The sequence below is a fragment of the Mastigoproctus giganteus genome, chromosome 2 (assembly GCF_048544385.1).
Source record: "Mastigoproctus giganteus isolate SK-2022 chromosome 2, ASM4854438v1, whole genome shotgun sequence".
In the NCBI taxonomy this organism is placed as follows: domain Eukaryota; kingdom Metazoa; phylum Arthropoda; class Arachnida; order Uropygi; family Thelyphonidae; genus Mastigoproctus; species Mastigoproctus giganteus.
Window position 1 is genome coordinate 29,217,345 of NC_143576.1, and position 20,224 is coordinate 29,237,568.

General features: G+C 35.6%; 1 protein-coding gene across 1 annotated transcript in view; it reads right to left on the reverse strand.

The window, feature by feature from the left end:
- LOC150089240 (solute carrier family 12 member 2-like) overlaps positions 1 to 20,224 on the reverse strand; it is a 253,122-nt gene that overhangs the window by 153,224 nt on the left and 79,674 nt on the right. Inside the window, exon 10 of the mRNA XM_090389918.1 lies at positions 7,982 to 8,105. Coding sequence (XP_090246044.1) covers positions 7,982 to 8,105 — 124 coding nt within the window. The remainder of the gene's footprint in view (positions 1 to 7,981; positions 8,106 to 20,224) is intronic.

Below are 20,224 nucleotides of genomic sequence, written 5' to 3' on the forward strand. Positions count from 1 at the left end.
TCTTCGATCAACGGAAACTATTTTAAATGTAACCTCCAAGGGGAATTCAAAATAATCCGCTATAAAAGGACTTCATTAAACAGAGGCCTGACTGAGTAATTTAGAATTATAAAAATGGTCATATAGTTTTATATAGAAAATATCTTAACAACAGACAGTAAAAAAATGCAAATTTAGTTAAATAATTTTAAGCTTATTTGAACAGTAGGGAAAAGTTGAAAAAAATTTACGAAATATTACAAATTTTGAAGTGCATTGCATCCAAATGTTGCATGTCACTGTTAATAACGGTGCCAGTACATGGTACCATTGCATACATTCCCAAAACAAGCATTGAGCATACAGATCAACTCCTGTTGACACTTTAAACTACTGGTTGATATTTCACAGAAACGTTTCATAAGGTTGTCATACTGCCCTTCCAAGTACCTTATGTACCAGGTGAATCAGACTACAGGACTTTTTTTTTATGAATATAATTCTTATTAAGATTTTATAAATCTTTGTAAATACAATTATATAATACATGCTATTTATGTACTACGTGTTAAATACTCATTTAAAAATAGTCATACTTTCAGCAAGAATTATTAGCCAATTGGAACTGTTAAGAGTTAAAATTCATTAATAATATAAACAACAAAATACAAATTAAGAATAAATAAAAAAAAAAAAAAACAACTGGATAAAAATCAGTGCATGCACTCAATGCCAAAACTTGGACTAAATATGAGAAAAAAGTGGGTTAACCTGGATGCGAGTTGATCATACTAATCATATGAAGCTGTCATGTGGCAGGGAGGTTGTTTTAGGTGTGTTTGCAAATGTGTGCTATTATCTTTGCCATTTCTGTCCTTCCAGGCGTCTACTTGAAAAACACTACTCTCAGTGACTGGATTTTGATGAGATTTTATATTTAGCTCTTTTGAAATAAATTTCCAAACCAAACCAATCCAAATTTCATTAAAATTGGAAAAGAAATTTGACAATTTTTTGTTCATGTGCATCACAGAAGTATTGATATACCGTATTTTTTAGCTTAAGCATTGATATTAGTTTGTAGCAATGTGCTGACTGGAAAAAATGAACAGGCATTATGGTGGATGCGAGAAAAAGTTCTCACTTTAAGCACTAAGCATATTATACTGGATGCTTTCTTATGAAAAAGTTTTTAGTTATCATTTTACTAAATATATAAGTATTGAATTAAAAGCTATTTGTTTCTTATATTATCATAAATCTGAGAAAGGTATTTTATTTCACATTAAAATCTGCAAGGAAATAGCATTAGCAGAGGCATATGATGCAAGAAAGCAAGCTTATACAGCATCAGCAACAAAAAAAAAAAAAAAAAAAAAAACTTCCCATTTCACCCATCCATTCTTTCCAAAAGTTTTCCCAGTTCTTTCTTGAATTTATTTAAGTTACTTTCACAACAACAAATGTAAGTTTGTTCCAGCAATCAACTACCTGCTGGCTAAATGCAAATATCTGCACATCTATTCTACAACTGACTTTCCTCAATTTAAGTTTATGTCCCCTCAACAGTGGCACGTTATACCTTCATGGGGCCCAAGGCAAAATGGAATTTGGGGGGTCTCATCTAAAGAAAAAACTAATGCAGAACATTTTCAATTTCATTGTATTGTGACAACAAAACAAACAAATTATGACATAAGAACTAAATATAAAATTTCATCAAAATTGGTAAAACCATTTTTGAAAAAAAAAAAAAAAAAAAAAAAAAGCAATTTTCAAATTAATCTTAAAGTAAAATTCATTGGCCTTGGCAGATAGAAAGTTCATTTTCCAATATAAATCACTTAAAAATGAGTAAAAAAACAGTAATGAGTTTCTGAAACAGTGATTTTTGTGATCGGGGTCCTAGGCAGATGTCTTTTTTGCCTATAGGTTAATGTGCCACTGCCTCTCAGATTGGTAATCTGATAAAGAGGAAGAATCCCATCAGCAATGAGCTTGCTCAAACTATTCAAGTACATACACCTTCCAGGTGCCTAATCTCCAGATGCTGCAATTTGCAGAACTTAAGCCTATCTTGGTAAGAGCATCCCTTTGTTCCCCTCCCCTGTACTTTATCTAGAAATTCTACATCCTTCCTAAAGTGAGGAAGGATGTAGTACGCAGGACTCAAGGTGTGGCCTGACCATTGCCTTATACAAAGATAATCACCTCCTTATCCCTTTGGCAAAATTCCTGTATATCACTGACAAGACTCCATGACCTGCTCTGGCAGCCTGTTTGTACTGAAAAGAAAACTTCATACCTGACTGAACAATTACCCTCAGGTCTTTTTCATCCTCCACTACCCTGAGTATAGTACCACATTGCTGGTACACTTCTCTGGGTTACTGCTACCTATATACAGTACAGTCAGTTCTACTATAACATGCATTTTTGCAAAGTGAATTTGCTCCAACACAACTGATATATTAGGGAACAATGCAAGTATATTGCGATTTTTGCACTAGCTCATGAGAGATTTCGTCTGCAAGTAATACGAGGTGAATACAAAACCCAACACCAAGCTGAATGAAGCAACCAGCGCAGCAATATATACAAGTTTACGAAGATTAAAAAAAAAAGTTAAACGTCAAATATGTGAGAGCTATATTTCCCATTTGCTGTAGTTGTATTGATCAGAGACACACTGTTGTCATTAGCTGTATTCACAAGATAACATGTGATATTGTAGACTGTCTCATGTTTTCAGTAGATCACATTTTTCTGTTCAAACAGAAATTTCCTGTGGCATGATAGTGTGAGGAGCATTTTTCTGGAGTGTACTACCATAAAACAACAAAAACAATTTGCAGTTCACAGTTTTTGGGCTTTTCAGTTAGCGCAATCTAATTATAAATGAGTAGTAATTCAGAGTGGGGAATGCCAGAGGTGCATTAAACTCTGGCAAACGACGAATTTACATAAAGAGTAATTGTGGTGATATCAAACGCTCAGTTACAATATCCATTGGAGGCAAGTGAGTATATGTACAGGATATGTTGGATATATGGCCATAGTTGGTATCCATCCCTCTTTTAATGAAGTATGACATGAAAGTACTCACTTCTTGTAAATGAAATTCATTTTGAAGTAATTCATATGAAGTTGTTGAAAATGGTTTCAAATCTAATTGAACCCATAAACAATCACAAACATTACAACTAAATCCAAATGGGACTTTGTACACTAGTTTTTCAAACTCACTGTCAGCGCGTGTAGACACTACAGGGATGTAATCAGGAATCTCATTATTAGCCATTTCTAATTTCACTTTTTTTCATGCACAATATTCCTTCATTTGTTCTGCTGGAGTTTTAAATTCCTGATAAATATCAGACATAGTAGAACTCTGTGGTTGACAAGTATCAGGCATAGTAGAACTCTGTGGTTGAATTTAATTATGATTCAGAATAGTTTGAATTTCTAATTTCCTTTTCTTCCGTTCCTTCATTATTTCAGCTCGAGTTTTTTTGGGTGCAGTTTGAGAATTCCCAGGTATAACGAAACACTTGTTGAATTTCATCAGGATTTATATTTCTGACCAACTTCATCTTCTTTCTTTCACAATATTCCTTCGAACGCTGGGCTGTAGATTTTGGCACACTCACTCGCATCTTAATCATTATTATTATTAGCCATAAGGTGCAAGGAAACTTGAGGCTTATGCTGCACCAGCCAAAAAAAAAAAAAAAAAAAAAAAAAAATCCCGTGTTACCCTGAGAGAGAGAGAGAGAGAGAGAGAGAGAGAGAGAGAGAGAGAGACAGAAATTGAAGGGAATCACCAAGAAACCAAGAAAGAAGAATGATGATATCCAGCTCAGGACCCTGGGTTTGCCAAGCCCATACTCACCAGATGTGAGCCCCTGGGGTAACATTATGCTGATATAACCGTATAATGTAGCACGTCACTGCTCAATTGTACTTGTATGCCTAAGAAAATTGAGTTTTCTTGGGCACATGCATTTTATTTGTTGCATCACTGCACACAACAAGTACAGCGCACGTGCATCTGGTTTTGTGACGATTTCTAGGTAATGTGATGCTTTTTTCTAAATAACGGCGGTAAAAATGTTTTTAACATAAAAAATCTTTACTGCATATTATGCTATGAAGCAGATATGCTATTTGTTTATTTTATTAAATCATAGAAGATCCAAAAAATGTTTTATATTTCAATTTTGTTAGGGTTAGAAAGTATTAAAGAGAAGTAAGAAGTATTACTAAAAAGGTGAGTCAATGTTACCTTGTGAGGTACACAAAGAGAAGTTAAAAGAATGATTTTATATATTATTATTTAATTAGTAGTAGTGGAAAATGATGCAAAAAAGCAAACTTATTTCAAGCATCCACCAAAAAATGAAAAGAGGGAAAAAAAAAAAAAAACACACTACACACTTCACCCATCCATATCCTCTAAGTATTTGTCTAGTTCCTCTTTGAATTTATTCAAACCATCACTTTCACAACAAGAGATGGAAGCCTGTTGTGACAATCAACCACCCGCTGACTGAAAGCAAACTTCCACACATCTATGCAGCAACCATTCTTCCTCAACTTGAATTTGTGCCCCCTCAATGTGTAAAAAGGTGAGTTTAAAAGTTTAATTATTTAAAAGTTTAATTTAAAAGTGACCTTAAAAGTTTAATTATTTACTCTTCTCTTCTATTACCCAGCAATGGTAGAACCATGTCCAATAAGCCCATTAGAGATATATCTATTGTTCATTACTTGATGGTGCAGGATTAATGGCTATTACTCTTTAACTTCCTAAATATATACATAGTCAAACTTGAGCAGTTTTGGCAGTCACAAGTTATTGTTTACACAGAATAATTACATAAAATGTGCTAACAGATGAGATGGCACCATTTTACTATTTTTATTCTCAGCTTTGTGTGCATAACTGCAGGCCTCATGATTTTATATATTACATGGCTCACCCTACTGCTAAATTAAGTTAGATGCCATTACTGCCATGTTTGAATTATTATTATAAAATGCTTTCCTATTTCAATTATTATTAATTATTCATATAAAAAGGTTCTTGTTTTAATTATTATTATTTTTTTTTATTTAACAAACATTAATACCTTCAGGCTGTCTCAGACATTCTCTCAGGTATGACAAACTGGGAGCTTAAAAGGCTGATGGAACTGATATTCACATGACACACTTGAGTCAAGTGGACCAAATTTTGGTGAAGTCCAGCTATTCTGTGACAACCAAATCCTCTATTTGTACCTTCATGATGTTGAGACTGTTAGTAACCCTGGGTATAATCCCCATGTGCAAATCCTGAAATATGACACCTAGTATACTGGAGGTGACCACGCAAGTGCGAGCCAATGTATTCAGTGTTCAAAGGTGTGGCATCTACACTACAAAGAAGAATGCCACCCCTCTATGTTACCTGGCAATTAACTCTCATCAACCAGTGCAATACCATCACTTTGCATACTGGAGGTGTGAAGTGATAAATCCCATGTTTAGTCTCAGAGCAAACCTCTGGCAATCCCCTCCCCCATTTCTTCCATCATGCAGCATGAATGATATCTTTTGAGGTTATGATGGGCATCATAGCGAGCCAATCTTTCTTATATTTCAAGGGTACAACTCTTTTTATGGCAATATCCCAACAAAGTAATCAGATCAAAGCCAAAAATATGTTTATGAGACAGAATAAGAAAACTAGATAAAGTATTCCTAAAGCTGTCACTAATAACTTTAATTCTTTCCATTTAATAATTAGTATTGCACTATTTATTTCAAACGAATAAAAAAAGTGTTTAAAAGAAATGGCTGTAAAAATAATGGTAATAATTGGTTTAAGTGGTCTTTTATTGCATTGTGTATGCTTTAATTTTATGTAATGTTCTTTTCTAGAATGCTGTTCTTGTTTTCATGTGCTGGCTCTGTGAAGTATGCATATATATATATAAATATAACGTGTGTGGGCTCCTTGTGGTACATACATACATTCTACTACATTTCAAATAATGTCTGTTTATGTATATATAAACAGACATGTACACAAACTGTCTAGAAATCTTCAAACTGTCATTGTAATATCATAATAGGTGGCAGTACGAAAACAGGGCCGAAAATTAGTCGTCTGATTTGTACTAAAAAACAAAAAACACACAAAATTGAATCAATTCTCCAGAATTCTGATCTACAAGATGATGAAAATGAATAAAGTGATACATAAATAGAGCAGAAGGTATTACTGCATCAAAAAATAAAAAAACAATGAATTTTGCTATTTTTTTTTTTTTTTTAATTCTGATTTGATTTTTGACAATAAATTCTCTAATGTTGGGCAATAAAGTCAAAATAAGAGCAAATTAATATTTCAAAGCATTTTTATTTACAAAGTGTTTATTTTTACAAAAATCCAAAATATCACGAAGAAGCTATTAGCATTCCAGGAGCTCAGGTGCAGTGCACAAACTTGCTACATTATATAAAAAAATGTTATAATATACTATACTGTACACAGGAATCCTTCTACATAAGCTCTCCTATCAGCCTGGGAAACAGTTACTAAGAATAGACACTTCTTATTGTATCTGGTACTTGCAACAAAAAGATATTTATATATTTATTTTTCATTATTCAAATCAAATGATTCCATTCTAAATAACAAGATAGGATTTCATAGTTGTAATTCAATAAACCAAATATGGTCCAAGAGTTGTGGAGGTCTCCTCATACAATTTGAGGAAAATGAATCATTTAGGAATTGGCAGTTTTAAAAAAAGTTGCAGCATGAGGATATATCTAAACAATGATCTGATATTAACACCTCATACAAAATTACTGTTAAAAAGCAGAGTAGAATTCTTGGGAGAAATTGTAAAATAAATTATTCAAGTACAGTATACACTTTATAATATATTTTATACAGGGTGTCCCAAAAGTCACTGCGCATTTTGGTGAAACAGTGTGATTTTCAAATAAATTTCATTACGACAAGTATATTTATTGTTTTTTACATAAAACAATAAATGTGTTAGAGATGTTATTATAATTTTTATTAATTTTTTAATGTTTTCTTTTTCAGACCCATAATTCATGATGAATGTTCAAGAGGGATTTTTTGTTGTAACATCCACATCAAAAGAATGATGTTTTGTGAAATTAGGGAAAGATTTAAGGAGATTTCATAGTCCCAGTCCTACAGACAATGCAATTTGGGCACTGGAGAATAACTTTAAAAGAACTGTGTCTTTGTGTGACAAGGAAAGGTGTGGACACCCAAGAATGAAATTTGAATCAATTCGAGAAATGTTCAAAGAGGACCCAAAATTATCAGTTAAGGAGGGTTCTTGAAGACTGAATGTGCCCAAGGCATCAGTTCACAGAATTTTGCATTCGACACTAATCAAAAAGCCCTACCACATCCAACTGTTGCATGACCTGCATGAAGAAGATTTTCTGTGTTGAGAAGCAATGTGTGCAGAACTTATCGAGCTTAATGGACCACACTATGAAATCTCCTTGAAAACCTTTCCTTAATTTCACCAAACATCCCTCCTTTGATGTGGATGTTACAACAAAAATTCCCTCTTGAACATTCATCATGAATTATGGGTCTGAAAAGAAAACATTAAAAAATTAATAAATATTATAATAACATCTCTAACACATTTATTACAAATACTTATGTTTTATGTAAAAAACAATAAATATACTTGTAATGAAATTTATTTGAAAATCACACTGTTTATCAAAATATGTAGTGACTTTTGGGACACCCTGTATTATGGATGATGCACTTTTTTTTTTTTTTTTTTTTTTTATATTATAAAGGCATTATCCATTGTCTATTCATTCAATATTTAAAAATTGTGGATACTTATTTATAATTGAATGAATGTAGAATAATATTCAGATTCTTCAAAAATGTGAAGTTAAATATAAAATTATATAAATAAATAAATTTGAAGAACTTACATACCTATTGCACAACAGCCAAGAGCAATAACAAAAGCAAGCAGATAACCTCTGCGGGGTTCATTGTTTATTCCATATCCCTTAGCAAAAAAATATATTCCAGGAAAGAGTTTATCTTTACAAAGAGCCTATAAACAATGAAAACAACACCTGCAGTATTATCCAATGAGTAATGTTATCTCCTATTTAACATCGTATAAAAAAAAAACATACAACGTTTGATCAATTTGACCGAAAAGCTTAGTGAATGATCTTATAATTCTTGAATGTACAGCAGTAGCTAAAAGATTATGAGCAGGGTTGTTGATTGTAAGCCAAAAAGATTGTGCATATACTCTAAAGATGTCATTGCTTACAATAACATCTATAGAGCATGATTTAACCAAGATTTAACTTGCTGTTATGTATCAGTCTAGCAGAAAGTTGATTTGAGTGAACACTTGTTTTTCTCATTTGTCACATGTACTAACACACCCAAATATCAGAAAACTTCCAACCAATTCGGAAGAGTTGGTAGGCATGAAATTTTTAATGAAAAAATAATCTACTTTAGCCCTTTCAGGAGTAAGTTCCATGAAAATGTGTGGACACCGAGTAATTAGTTTTCCACTAGTAATCAGCTCTGTGGAGTTAATTTCTCCATGAAATTTTGAAAATTTGTAAAAATGAAAACTTTGTAAATAATTTTTTAAATATTAATTTGTTCTTATTTTGACCTAGTTGCCCAACATTAGTTGAAATTACTGTCAAAAATAAAATCACATTTTTTTTTTAAACTGCAAAAAAAATTTAAAACAATTGGTTAAAAACTCATCTTAATTATTTTTTGATATAATACTATCTTCTACACCTATTCATTGTATCACTTGATTCAAATTCATCAACTGTTGAATCTGAATTCCAGAAAATAGATCTCCTCTTCCAATTTTAAAAGCTATTTTTGTGCTTCCAGCTATTATAAACTGTCTACAATTAACTGGAGAACATGAGATGGAAGCACTTACAAAATGATTAAGAAAATTTTTACATAAATGGACACAATATTTCAAATATACTTGTAATGACCTTGAAAAATTTATACTGGGTGTTTCAAAATTGCATGGAACAAATGCAAGAACATATTGTATAGTTAAAAATAAGAAAAAAAAGTTCCTATAAACATGTCTCAAAAGTGTCTTTCTAAGGTACTGAACATTATCAAATTGCAAATCACAAAAAGAAACTGAAATAAACCTCTAAAAAGGAAAACATCTAAAGCATTATTCGAGGTCACCTGCTCCCCCATTTGTTCAATGTAGCATTCAGAGTAATAAATCCACAATATCCTGGCAAGCCTTATTGTTTCAAGACTATTCTTATTGGCTTCAGTTTCTTCCAAAATTTAAAAAGTCAGAAACAACACGGGAAAAGAGGATTGGTGCTTTTGCATAAATCACATCCTCTGCTGATTTACAAGGGGCAGGGCAGGGCATGCCTTCCAACAGTTCCTACAAAATCTTCCACAGAAAATGTAGGTATATCACTGCTGAAGCCTTGCTGGTAATAAAAAAAATATATATAAATAAATAAAGAGATTATTATTATTTGCCATATGGTGAAAGGAAGCCTGAGGCTTATTCTGCACCAGCCAAAAAAAAAAATTTTTGAATTACCCTGAGAGAGAGAGAGAGAGAGAGAGAGAGAGAGAGAGAGAGAGAGAGAGAGAGAGAGAGAGAGAGAGAGAGAGAGAGAGAGAGAGAAGTAGAAAGGAATTACCAAGAAAAAGAAAAATGATGATATCCAGCTCAGGACCCTGGGTGTGTCAAGCCCATACTCACCAGATGTGAGCCCTGGGGTTCGTACTAACAATCTTATGGGGACTTTCTTCAGCCCAGACATGTGTTTCTATGTTTCCTGTGGCAACAATTCTTGTAAGGTATACTCTAAAATAGATACCATTACTGTTCATGTAATGTCCACCATAACCCTGTAGATGAAATTTACAACACTTGAAACCTTTGATACTTATAGTAGGAGATACCTGTACAGCATAAAGTATTTGCTCTGCAACATCTGCTATCAGTCAAAATTGCCATCTGCTAGTATTTACATGTAAAGGTTTCAATGTACCTGTTTCTACAAGTTGTCTGTCCACAGCAGCAAATATTTTACAGTTTGGTACTGTTCAAGTTGTAAATTTTTTGGCATATCTAAAAACAGAAGCTATAGAATCCTTATGAACTTCACCATAAATTATATTTATTAATGACAATGATATACATTAATAACATATCTATTTATTTATATCATTAATAAATATTGATATATCAATAGTTATTAATAATACTGATGAAGGTATATCAGGCTTTGCAAATGATACAACAGTTGACAAGTTGGTTAGTTACAGTATTGATGATAAGCTACTGCAACAAGATATAGAAAAATTAGGCCGACGAGCTGAGAAATGGCAGATGAAGTTTAAAATTAATATATGCAAGGAACAACATATGGATAGTAATAATACCAGATTAACTTACCAACTGTATAGTACTACACTCAGCATAGTGGAAAATGAAAGACTTGGGGGGTAATTGTGCAGCCAGATATGAAGTTCTCTAAGGAATGCAAACAGGCTGCCAGGACAGCTCACTGGGTTTTGTTAATGATATACAGGAACTTTGCTAACAGAGATAAGGTAGTGATTATTCCATTGTACAATGCAAAGGTTAGGCTGCTTCTTGAGTAATGCATACAGGTTTGGAGGTCTTATTTTAGGAAGGATGCAGATCTGCTGGGACGAGTGCACAGAAGGGCGACGAGATTGGTAAAGAGAACAAAATAGGGTGCGCCTGCCAAGAAAGGCTTCAGTTCTACTAATTAGGACCTGTGAAGCATGACTGAGGTGTTTAAGGCCTTGAATGGATTGACTAAGCTCAATGTTGTTGGCATTTTTTTTCTCTTGCTGAGAAAAAGGGGCATAAACTCAAATTGAGGAAGAATAGTTGCAGGATAGATGTGAAGAAGTTTACCTTCAGCCAGCATATGACTGATTGTTGGAATCAACTTCCATCTGTTGTTGTGGAAGTGGATAGTTTGAATATATTCAAGGAAGAATTAGACAAAGAGATACGCAGAAACTTTGCTAGCAGGGATAGGGAGGTGATTATCCCTTTGTACAAGGTCATGGTTAAGCTGCATCTTGAGTATTGTATACAGGTCTGGAGGCCTCACTTTAGGAAGGATGTAGACCTGCTGGAATGGGTGCAAAGAAGGGCAACCAAACTGGTGAAGGGAACAATAAACCTAGAGAGGCTCCAGTTCTGCAAACTGCAGCATCTCGAGCCTAGGCACCTACAGGAGGATCTGATTGAGGTGTTTAAAGCCTTGAATGAATTGACTAAGTAGAATGTTAATGGCATTCTTCCTTACACTACACACATGAGAGGGCATACATTCAAGTTGAGGAAGGATTGTTGCAGGATAGATGTGTGGAAGTTTGCCCTCAGCCAGCTGGTGATTGAGTGTTGGAACAGGTTTCCATCTGTTGATGTTGAAGTGGATGGGTTTAATAAATTCAAGGAAGAACTAGACAATTTCTTGGAGGGTATGGATGGATAAACTGTGTAGGCTTTTTTTTTTTTTGATGCTCTATAAGTTTGCTTTCTTGCACCATTTGCCACTACTAATATTAAATTAAAATTACATCAGTTAAAACTTTGCCAGGGTAAAATTTCTGGTGTCTCAAAATTCATTTAAAAAATTAGCTTCTGTAAACAATGAGGCAGATGTTATGGAATCTAAAACTCAGGTACACACTGACACTGCGGGTACATACTCTGCCACAATGGTTATTTACAACTGGGTAACTGGTATGCCACATAGTAGAACAACATTATTCATTAAATAAAAAAATCAGTCACTTGTGGTATTTAGGATATATAACAGAACAATACACATATCTTCCATGTTTATTTGCTTACAGAACTGAAATTAAAATAGAAAATTAACCCATTTTTCTGTTTTCAGGTATACCAGCTGTGACTTAAGAAGCAAGAGTTCCACCATTAAAGATGGAACACAAAAAACATGCAAGAGCCAAAAAAAGTGGTGTTATCTGGCAGGTTTAAAGGACAGCCTGTTAAAGAAGTAGCTAAACATGTTAGTATTTCAGAAAGAACAGTAATAAGAGTTTTTAAGGAATGGTGCGAGTCAAAATCAACCATAAGTCAATGGCAGAACTGTGGTAAAGTCTGGGTCAAGTGATAGGTGACGAATATTGTATCTTGTAAATGAAAAATTTTCAAATGAAAACTTTCACAGACAATTAACCAAGGACTTCATTAGCTAAATTCTGAGAAAACACTACAAAGAGAACTAAACAATGTGCAAATCTGGAATAGGTCTCCTAAAAAAGTTAACACCAATGTTAACAGGTGCACATAAAAAAAACAACTAACATGGGCTAAAAGGCATAAACACCGGACTACTGATGTCTGAAAAGCTGTGATGTGGTCTAACAAATCCAAATTTTGCCCATACTCCTAATGATGCCAGGGCACTGATTTCACAGAAGCAATGAGGCTCATCGAGACTGTATGAAAAGTGGTGTACAAGCTGTTCTGAATCAGTAATGCTTTGGAGATGTTTTAACTATTATTAAATTGGTCTCCTACTTGAAATATTAATCAAGATGAATCAGACTTGTTATACAAATGTTCTAGATGGTAAAGTTGTGTTTTTGCTGAACATTTGAGGATACTCATGATTTCAATATTCCTATATTTCAGGATAACAAATTTTTGGCTCACAGAAGCTCTACTGTTTGTTTCTCTCTATTTTGAACTGGTAGCAGGAACACAAGGGAATGGTAGGCATTTAGAATGGTCAGCCAAGTCAGCTAATTTAAATCCTATTCAGATTGTATAGGACTATCTTGAATGGAAAGTGAAAACACAAGAGCACGAAATGATTTGTGCTAAAAGAGGTATCATCAGCCATTTTCAATCCACTGCAGGATGAAGGCCTCTCCAGCAACTTTCCAGTTCCTTCTGTTTTGTGCAATGGCCATCCATTTACTACCTCATGAATTTCATCTGTCCATCTCCGTTGTTGTCTTCCAGGTTTTGAAAAAGAGGTTTATGTATTATTAATTGAAAAATTAAGCAAGTAACTAATTTTTTTTCTAGCGTGTATGTTTTGTACCATTTAATGCTTGTTTTGCACAATTATATTTTTATGACAAAGTTGAACGTAAAAATGTTCTGCCATTTTATATAGTTTTTATAATTTATTATTAATCTTTGGAGTAAAGATTCCCAATGGTTTCCCAATCTTATTTTTTATTATCAAATATTATAAGTAAAATTTGAATGTCCCCCCCACCCCACACCAGTTTGGAAAAAAAATTCCTGTGAAAGGCACTAACACCTCAGTATTTTGGCCTAATTTTGAGAGGAGACAGTCCAACTTATAAAATATAATTATGAGAAAATATTTATCAGCAATGGCAAAATAATGCAAGGAATAAAAGCTTATGCAGCACCAGCAAAAAAAAAACCATGAATATACACTTCATTTGCTGCTTACAGTAATTTTTCCAATCCTTCTTTAAATTAATCCAAACTACCCATGTCTACAAAACTAGATGGCAGTTTATTCCAAGAATTACTCCCTGCTGAATGCGTATTTCCGCACAACCATTCTGAAACTATTCTTTTTTAAATTAAATTTACCCTTTCATTCACCCTTTCAAAGCCTTATACATTTCAATTAAGTCACCATGCAGATGTCTGGTTTCCAAAAGGCAATTTAGAAATGGCCACTTTCTTGATAAGAATATCCTTGGGCATTCTACTACTCTTGTAGATTTTTCTCTGCACCCTTTCCAACAGTTTTTAAAGTCTATACAATAGGACCAACTGATGATGATGTTACCAACAGCAAATTCTAAATGGGAAACATTCAAGGAAATAATCTTGGAAACTACTGGCTTTTTGTTCCAACTAAGATATACTGTTCAAGATTTAGGCCTAAATGGATGTCAGATGAACTAATAAGACTCGTGGAAGAGAAGAAAAATGCATGGGATACATATAAATTATCAGGTGACATAGAAGACTATGGCAGATATAAGTTAGTTTGTAATCAAGTAGTAGTAGTAGGCATGTGATGCAAGAAAGCAAGTAAATGAGCTTATGCAGCATCAGCCCAAAAAAAAAAAAAAAAAAAAACCACATCATTCCCTCCAAATGCCTGTCCAGTTCCTCCTTAAATTTATTTAACCTATCAACTTTCACGACAGATGGAAGTTTGTTCCAGCAATTAGCCACCCGATGGCTAAAGGCAAATTTCCGCACATCTATTCCACAGCTGTCTTTTCTTAATTTGAATTTATGCCCCTTAGGCTCGTAATCTGAACAAGTGGAAGGATCCCATCAGAATTCAACGTGCTCAACCCATTCAAGGCCTTATACACCTCGATCAGATCACCACGCAGGTGCCTAGTCTCCAGCCACTGCAATTTGCAGAACTTAAGCCTCTCTTGGTAAGAGGATCCCTTCATTCCCCTCACCAATCTTGTTGCCCTTCTCTGTACACGCTCAAGCAAATCTACATCCTTCCTAAAATGAGGCCTCCAGACCTGTATGCAGTACTCAAGGTGTGGCCTGACAATTGCCTTATATAGAGGGACAATCACCTCCTTTTCCCTGCTAGCAAAATTCCTATATATCATTGACAAAACCCCATGACCTGTCCTGGCAGCCTGTCTGCATTGCTCAGAAAACTTCATATCTGACTGCACAATTACTCCCAGGTCTTTTTCATTTTCTACCACCTTAAGTGTAGTACCACACAGTTGGTACGTTTCTCTGTGATTACTTCTACCCATATGCAGTACTTGGAATTTGTCAAGGTTAAATTTCAGTTGCCACTTCTTAGCCCATCTGCCCAAATTATCTGGATCCTGTTGCAGTAGCACACTGCCATTACTGTCATTAATAACCCTGCCAACCTTTGTATCATTTGCAAACTTCGCCACTAAGCCTGATATACCTTCATCAATATCATTGATAAATATACAAAACAACAGAGGACCCAACACCGAACCCTGTGGGACTCCACTAATAACATTAGTCCACGAAGAGCAGCACCCATTAATTACCACCCTCTGTCTTCTCCCACTCAACCATCCTTTTATCCATTGTAGCAACTTACCCTTAATACCATTCTGCTCCAATTTGTACAATAGTCTTCCATGCGCAACAGTGTCAAAAGCTTTCCTGAAATCCAAATATATGATATCAAAATTATTTTTTGCATCCAGTTCCTTTGTAACCACATCATAATATCCTATCATAAGTCACAAACAAGGTAAGCAAACAAAGGCAGATTATGAGAAATCTTTGGCAAAAGGTGCAAAAAGGAACAGCAGAGAGTTCTTTACGTATGTAAACTCTAGAAGGAAGAGGATGAATCAGATAGGTCCAGTTGATATTGATGGTTCAAGTGCTGATGATCCTGCTGAGATAGCTGATAAACTGAATGAGTATTTTGCATCTACATTCACACATCAGGAATTCTGTATGTAAGTGGAGGCCAGAAGGTTATGAAACTATAGCAGGGAGCTAAATGATTTTGTAATAACTGAAAAGGCGGTGGAGGTGAAATTGTTGAAGATGAAAATAAGGGTACCTGGGGTGGATTGGATCTATTGAGTTATATTAAAGGAGGCAACAAAGGAAGTAAGCAAACTCTTATCCATAATTATGAGAGCTTCCTTAGACTCAGGGGAAGTCCCCATGGACTGGAGATGTGCAAATGTTTCCCCAATTCAAAAAGGGGGGATCAAAGGGTGACACAAGTAATTACAGACCTGTTAGTTTAACTTCTGTTCTGGGTAAAATATTCTTAAAATAGGCCTCCGGGGGTTGGGAATGTTCACATTCACAATGACTGCATGATCCTACACTCATCATCATCATCAGCCATTTTCAATCCACTGCAGGATAAAGGCCTCTCCAGCAACTTTCCAGTTCCTTCTGTTTTGAGCACTGGCCATCCATTTACTACCCACAAACTCATGAATTTCATCTATCCATCTCCGCCTTTGTCTTCCAGGATTTCTTCTAGCTCCTCTTGGGTACCATTCTGTTATTTTTTTAGTCCATCTGTCATCATGTCTTCGAGCTATATGTCCTGCCCAAGACCATTTTAGTTCTTTAGTTTTGATAACAATGTCCTTTACTTGAGTTTGCTGCCTAATCCATGTGTTTCTCTTCTTATCTAACAGTCTGATTCCCAATATAATTCGTTATATTCTTCGCTGTGTAGTTCTCAGCTTCTCTTCCAATCTTTTGGCGAGTGCCCAAGTTTCACTTCCATAAGTCATAGTGGGGAGTATACATTGGTACATTATTTTACGTTTCAGACAAACTGGGATATTGCTCTTCAGTATGTGACTATATTTCCTGAATGCTATCCATCCAAAATTTATTACTCTCTTGACTTCCAGCCATTTATCATTATTACAGCTAATAACTTGTCCCAGATAAGTATATGACTCCACCTTTTCAATTACTGCTCCTTCAATCATTATTTCCCTTTCTGTGGCATACTTGTTCATCATTACTTTTGTTTTAGCCATATTCATCTTTAGTCCTAAATCCTTACTAACTGTGCATAACTGATTAAGATTTTCCTCTAATTCTTTGGGATTGTGGCTTAAGACCACGATGTCATCTGCAAATCATAAAGGGTTTAGGTACTCTCTGTTCACATTGACTCCTTTCTGCGACCAGTCTAATCTTCTGAAAGCTTCCTCAAGGGCAGCAGTAAACAGCTTCGGAGATATTGTGTCTCCTTGTCGAACTCCTTTCTCGATTTTAAATTTCCTACTGTCTTTGGCTAGTCTAATAAAGGAGGTAGCACTCTCATATATTTTCTTCAAAATCATAATATGTGGGGTATCTATGCCTTGTCTTTCTAATGCCCGAAACATTGCCTTATGCTGTATGGAGTCAAATGCCTTTTCATAATCCACAAATGCCAGGCATAATGGTGTTTTATATTCATTTGCTTTCTCCATTAGCTGTGATATTACTTAAAGGTGATCCATAGTTGAGAATCCTGTCCTAAAGCCAGCTTGCTCTTTCGGTTGATCGCTCGCTCGCTCGATCCTACAATAACCATTATAAACTTTTATTAAATAAAATAAAATAAATTAGAGTTGTTAAGATAATAATAATAAAATGAAATGCACAATTACACCAGATAAAACTGATAAAATATCTGTCTGTACAATAAAACAACGTAGATAAAATACTGGATAAAAGTGATAAAACACATAAGCTTTCAGAGGCATCTGCCTCCTTTTTCGACAGTGAAGCTTAACTTCGGTACATCCTTAAATATCAGCAGGCTCACAGTTCACAGCATGTGTTTCTACAGGAGCATAGGCAGTATTCTGCATATGTGCACTGGAACCGGAAATGGCTCCACAATGTGCCAGGTGGAACCATTCCTCCCGTCCAAGAACCACAGCTTCGAAGAGGGAATGAATGCGGACATCCCTGTCTCTATTAATAGTGTTATTCTCAGAGGAGCAAATTCGCAAGATCTCAAGCCCCTTGCGGTCCCAAAATCTGTGTGACCAGTCAACAATAACAGCTTCGTCAGCAGAGATTTGATGGTTCTCCTCCCAGAAATGCTCTGCCACAGCAGATCTCCCATAATCCATGGTCTTTATTGCGCTGATCTTTAAACTGATTCTTTGTTTCACCAACATAATAATCCCTGAAATCTGGGCATTTTATCTCATATAAGACCCCATTTACACATTCCATAGGTATGGGCGTCCTTAAACTTTGACGCAACTGGGTAAAATATTCTTAAAATAGGTAGATGTGTGCAGCTACCTCCGCCCTGGTAGCTGCAGACAGCATGTCTGGCAATCACGCAACACCCAAGTTATACGCTCTCTGATACATTTATCTATGATCCTGGGGGGGGGGGGGTGTCCGCATTTACTGAGATCTGCTGTGACACGTTTAATTTCTTCTTTTTTTTTTTATCCTCAGAGGTGCTGCAATGGGACCCAGCCCTATCAAGTAATACTCTAACAACACTATTCTTATGATGGTTGGCTTGTGCTGTATTGTAATGTGTGTATTGGCCCCGGCACATGGGTTTCATATACACACTGGTTTTTACTCTAGGGCCCTCCCTATGTACCAAAACATCAAGGAAAGGGAGGGTACTCTCTACTTCCACCTCTGAGGTGAACTGAATAAATGGGGAGAAGCTATTGAGGAAACCAAGCACCTCATCCTCTCTCTCCCTCCAAATAATTGCAAATGTAACATTGACATATCGTTTCCATGCACGCACAGGGAGAACTGACCCATCAAAAATCCTGGACTCTAGCTCCTCCATAGCTAAATTTGCTATGACAGCACTAATAGGGGAACCCATCGCTGTACCGTGAACCTGCTTATACACTGTGGTTTGAAATACCATGGTGGTACTCGAGAGAGAAAACTCTACCCCACTACAAATATCCTCCACACTTAATAGAGTCCTATTGCTTAGGGTATCATCTTTCTCTAATGCCATGTTATGTTGGTTTCTCCAAATGTTATGTTGGTGAAACAAAGCATCGGTTTAAAGATCATATGGGGGAGCATATCAGTGCAATAAAGACCGCAGATTATGGGTGGTCTGCTGTGGCAGAGCATTTCTGGGAGGAGAACTATCAAATCTCTCCTGACGAAGCTGTTATCGTCAACCAGTCACAGATTTTGGGACCACAAGTGGCTTGAGAGCTTCCAAATTTGCTCCTCTGAGAGTAATACTATTAATAGAGATAGGGGTGTCCACATTCATCCCCTCTTCGAAGCTGTGGTTCTTGAATGGGAGGAATGGTTCCACGTGGCACGTTGCCGAGCCATTTCCGGTTCCAGTGCACATATGGAGAATACTGCCTATGCTCCTGTGGAAACACATGCTGTGAACTGTGAGCCTGCTGATATTTAAGGATGTACTTTAAGTTAAGCTTCACTGTCGAAAAAGGAGGCAGATGCCTCTGAAAGCTTCTGTGTTTTATCACTTTTATCCAGTGTTTTATCTACATTGTTTTATTGTACAGACAAGTATTTTATCAGTTTTATCTGGTGTAACTGTACTATTCATTTTACTTATTTTATTTCATTTTATTATTATTATCTTAACAACTGTAATTTATTTATTTATTTTATTTTATTTAATAAAATTTTATAACAGTTGATGTAGGAGCATGCAGTCATTGTGAATCTGGGTAAAATAATGGAGTCATTGGTTAAAGCAGGATCATCCAGACAAGACTTCAGTTATAGTTCAGACACAGCATGGGTTTGTTAAGGGGAAGTCTTGACTTGGATACTGTTGCACATGGAAGACTACTGTACAAATTGGAGCAGTGTGGCATTAAGGGCAAGTTGTTGCTATGGATAAAGGGATAACTGAGTGGGAGAAGATAAACAGAGTGATATTCAGTGGACAGTGCTCTTCGTGGACTAATGTTATTAGTGGAGTTCCCCAGGGTTGTGTTGAGCCCATTGTTGTTTTCTGTGTATTTATCAATGATATTGACAAAGGTATAGCAGTGTTAATGTAGAAGTTTGAAGATGATATGAAGGTTGGCAGGGTTGTTAATGGCAGTATACTACTGCAACAGTATCTAGAAAAGTTGTGCAGATGGGCTGTTGAAGTTTAACATTGACAAATGTAAAGGTACTACATATTGGTAGCAGCAACCCCAGAGTAATGTACCCACTGTGTGGTACTCTACACTCAGGGTAGTGGAGAATGAAAAGGACTTGGGGTAATTGTGTAGTCAGATATGAAGTTTTCTGAGAAGTGCAGACAGGCTGCGAGAGTAGCTCATGGCATCTTGTCAATGTTTTACAGGAATTTTGCTAGCCTTATACAAGGGGACAATCACCTTATACAAGGTGATTGTCCCCTTGTATAAGGCAATGATCAGGCCACAACTTTAGTACTGCATACAGGTCTGGAGGTCTCATTTAAGGAAGGATGTAGAGCTGCTAGAATGAGTATTGAGAGGGGCAATGAGGTTGGTGAATGGAACAAATGGTTGTTGTTACCAAGAAAGGCTTAAGTTCTGCTAATTGCAGCACCTGGAGACCAGACACCTGTGAGGTGACCTGATTGAGGTGTACAAGGCCCTGAATGGTTTGAGCAAGCTTAATGCTGATGCGATTCTTCCTCTTGC